This window comes from Mesoplodon bidens, assembly GCF_964165515.1.
Source record: "Mesoplodon bidens genome assembly, chromosome: 1".
NCBI lineage: Eukaryota > Metazoa > Chordata > Mammalia > Artiodactyla > Ziphiidae > Mesoplodon > Mesoplodon bidens.
Genome location: NC_138176.1, coordinates 173,295,982 through 173,300,151, shown reverse-complemented (window position 1 = coordinate 173,300,151; position 4,170 = coordinate 173,295,982). Strand labels below are relative to the sequence as shown.

Here is a 4,170-nt window from a genome sequence, read left to right as displayed (position 1 = left end):
CAGGGCAGTAGTGAGCAGTAAATGAGGTGTTTGTTTGTTTGTTTGTCTTTTGCGGTACACGGGCCTCTCACTGTTGTGGCCTCTCCCGTTGCGGAGCACAGACTCCGGACATGCAGGCTCAGCGGCCATGGCTCACGGGCCCAGCCGCTCTGCGGCATGTGGGATCCTCCCAGACCAGGACACGAACCCACGTCCCCTGCGTTGGCAGGCGGACTCTCAACCACTGCGCCACCAGGGAAGTCCGAGGTTTTATTAAATAAAGACCTCTGCCAGGTCCCTAAGAAAGTCACTCTTTAAATGACATCTAATACTTTACAAGTGATAATGAAAATGATATTTCATCATCAATTTCTGCAGCTTTTGACTTTAATGAATAATTTTTGAACCTTTTACACATAAAGCTACAGTTAAGGGGGAAGCGATAAACTGGGAGATTAGGACTGATATATATACACACTACTATATATAAAATAGATAACTAATAAGGACCTACTGTATAGCACAGGGAACTCGACTCAATACTCTGTAATGGCCTATATAGGAAAAGAGTCTAAAAAAGAGTAGACTGGTACCGGGGCGGCGGCTCGGGCAATACCCGGCCGACCGCGGAAGAGAGCAGCTGAGCAGCCATGGAACATCGCGGGCTGGGGTGGCCGAGGCTCCCCAGGCTGCTGGAGCTGCTGGCGGTGCTGGCGGTGCAGGCAGTGCGCGCCTCCGCCGTCGCCGCCGCCTCGCCGGACCTGCGTCTTTGGCCCATGCCTCTCTCCGTGCAGACCACCCCGCGCGTGCTGCACCTCTCTCCCGACAACTTCTTCTTCGGCCACAGCTCCACTTCCAAGGCCGGCCCCTCCTGCTCACTGCTGCAGGAGGCGTTTTCGGCGATATTATGACTATATTTTTGGTTTCTACAAGTGGCATCATGGCTCTGCTGATCTTCGTGTTGAAGTGAAGTTGCAGCAACTTCAAGTCTCAGTTGTCATGGACCCAGAGTGTGACACTTTCCCCAAGATCTCTTCGGATGAGTCCTATACTTTACTTGTGAAAAGACCAGTGGCCTCGCTCACTGCCAACAGAGTTTGGGGAGTATTACGAGGTTTAGAGACCTTTAGCCAGTTAATTTATCAAGATTTTTATGGGACCTTCACTGTCAATGAATCCAACATTGTAGATTCTCCAAGGTTTCCTCACAGAGGAATTTTAATTGATACATCCAGACACTTTCTGTCCATTAAGAGTATTTTTAAAACTCTGGATGCTATGGCTTTTAATAAGTTTAATGTTCTCCACTGGCACATAGTAGATGACCCGTCTTTCCCTTATCAGAGTGTCACTTTTCCTGGATTAAGCAAAAAAGGAAGCTATTCTTCGTCTCATGTTTATACTCCAAACGATGTCCGTATGGTGATTGAATATGCCCGATTACGAGGGATTCGGATCCTGCCAGAATTTGATAGCCCTGGACATACGCAGTCTTGGGGAGAAGGCCAGAAAGACCTCCTGACTCCATGTTATAATGGAAAAGAGCCATCTGGGGCTTTTGGACCTATAAACCCTATTTGGAATACAACTTACAGCTTCCTGTCTAAATTTTTCAAAGAAATTAGTACCGTGTTTCCGGATGAATTCATTCATTTGGGAGGAGATGAAGTAGATTTTGATTGTTGGGCATCCAATCCAGAAATCCAGGATTTCATGAGGGACAAAGGCTTCGGCAGAAATTTTAAGGAACTAGAATCTTTCTATATGCAAGAGGTTTTGGATATGATTTCAGCCATGAACAAGAACTCCATAGTCTGGCAAGAAGTTTTTGATGATGCAAGCAAGCTCATGCCAGGCACAGTAATTCAAGTGTGGAAAATGGAGGACTATACTCAGGAACAAAGTAAAGTTACAGAAGCTGGCTTCCCTGTGATCCTTTCTGCTCCTTGGTACTTAGACTGGATCAGTTATGGACAAGACTGGAAAAAATACTATGCTGTGGACCCTCTTAGTTTTGAGGGTTCTCAGGAACAGAAAAAACTTGTCATTGGTGGAGAAGCTTGTCTATGGGGAGAGTATGTGGATGCAACTAACCTTACTCCAAGATTATGGCCTCGGGCAAGTGCTGTTGGTGAGAGACTCTGGAGTCACAAAGATGTCAGAAGCCTAGAGGATGCCTACAGGAGACTAACAATTCACCGCTGCAGAATGCTCAGACGAGGAATAGCTGCAGAACCTGTCTTTACGGGATATTGTGACCACGAGGACAGAATGTAAAAATGAGCTGAAACAAAAGAAAAATAGGGGAAAATGCCCACAATCATCTGTACCACGATCAGCTTGATTTTAAAAATCATGTTTTTGAATAAAATCTTTTTATTCATTGAAAAAAAAAAAAAGAGTAGATACATGTACATGTATAATTGATTCCCTTTGCTGTACATCTGAAACTAACAACATTGTAATCAATGATATTCCAATTAAAAAAAAAAAGCTACAGTTAAGCATGATGTGAATTCCAGTTGTGTGACCTTGAGCAATTTACCTAACCTCTCTAAGCCTCTTACCTTATCTGTAAGGAGGGTTAATAATAGATCTTATAGAATTGATATGAGGATTGAGTTAGTTACGCTTTGTAAAGCACTTAGACCTATGCCTGGCATACAATTAAATGCAATACAGGTGCTTGTTTAGACCTGTTGCAATTATCCAGATCATTTTGTTTTATTTCCTTTCTCTTCAGTGATTGACCCACAGAGTGAATAGGGACAGGGAGACGAGGTTAAATTCAAAGGAGTTCCTTCTGCCTTTGATACTGGAGCAATCTAAGTTTGAAATATCAGAGGCTAAAAAAAACGCAGCTCAGGGCCTTACTGGGTAGTGGATTCAGTGTTTTCATTGTACTTAGAGGTTCAATCTCACAATGACGGACACTTTTTTTTTTTTTTGCGGTACGCAGGCCTCTCACTGTTGTGGCCTCTCCCGTTGCGGAGCACAGGCTCCGGACGCGCAGGCTCAGCGGCCATGGTTCACGGGCCCAGCTGCTCTGCGGCATGTGGGATCTTCCCGGACCGGGGCACGAACCCACATCCCCTGCATCGGCAGGCGGACTCTCAACCACTGCGCCACCAGGGAAGCCCAGACACATATTTTAAAGCATTAATTTTCAGGAGATGCTCCACTTTTCCAGTGACTGAAATGTTTGCACTCACCATCCAGGGTCCTTCCTTTCCTAGAACTGAGGTATCTGAGAAGATGAATCAATAATCATGATGTTTCTCAGATGTCCCTGTCGGTACAGAGTGGGTAAGACGCTGCACTCCCAATGCTGGGGGCCTGGGTTTGATCCCTGGATGGGGAACTAGATCCTGCATGCATGCTGCAACTAAGAAGTCCGTGCTGCAACTAAGGCCCGGTACAGCCTAAATAAATACATTTTTTTTAAAAAGTAATAATCATGATGTCTCTTTTCATGAACATAGATAGATGCATAACAAAGGGAATCAGTCTCAGGGGTGTGCTGGACTGTTCTATGGTAAATTTGGGCTGGGAGCTATGTTTTTTAGAATGCCCTTCCCTGTGTGCTTCTGGGTTTGAGATAGGCAAAAGTGAAGCTGCATGAGCTTGGGAGGCAGAAGTGAAGCCACCATGGTCTGAAGATCAGTGTAGATTAGAGGCCGTGAGAGATAGATGCAGAGGTGCTGGTAGATCCCAGTTTGTCCTTGCTCTTCCCCATGCTGCATCCAGTGCTCCCTCCCAACCGCCAGCCCTGCTGACCAACAGCGGCCTCAGGCCCACTATCAGATGCTTCATGTGAACTCACAGAGGTGGTGGCCTCAGAGAAGCGGACTTCTGCACCAGTGCCCCCACCAAGTCTTACTCCTGCAGCTGGACATGCTTGGCTTCCAGACTCCCCTGCAAGCTCTGACTTGTTCAGCCCAGCCAGGGCTGCTTAGAGACTGTTCTCTCATCCTTCAACAACCCTTTTTGGAACTTTATGTCCCTAGCTCCTTCCCCAATTGTGTAAGGACTCATCCTTATAATAAATTCCTTCTTCTATAAGACTCACAGTGGCTCTGCTTCCCTGGTTGAACCCTGACTGATACAAGGAATCTTTCACCTGGCCACAGAAAGGCCACAGGACCTACCCCTGCACAGAGACCCTCCACACTGGTGTCCCATGGTCTATGT

General features: G+C 46.3%; 1 protein-coding gene across 1 annotated transcript; it reads left to right on the top strand.

Annotated features, from left to right (window-relative positions):
• Positions 1-562: 562 nt before the first annotated feature.
• LOC308613004 (beta-hexosaminidase subunit beta-like) lies at positions 563-2,377 on the top strand. Its single transcript, XM_081225868.1, is given in 2 exon segments — positions 563-872; positions 874-2,377. Coding segments are annotated over 2 exon segments (1,626 nt in total). The 5' UTR covers positions 563-629; the 3' UTR covers positions 2,257-2,377.
• The last annotated feature ends 1,793 nt before the right edge of the window (positions 2,378-4,170 follow it).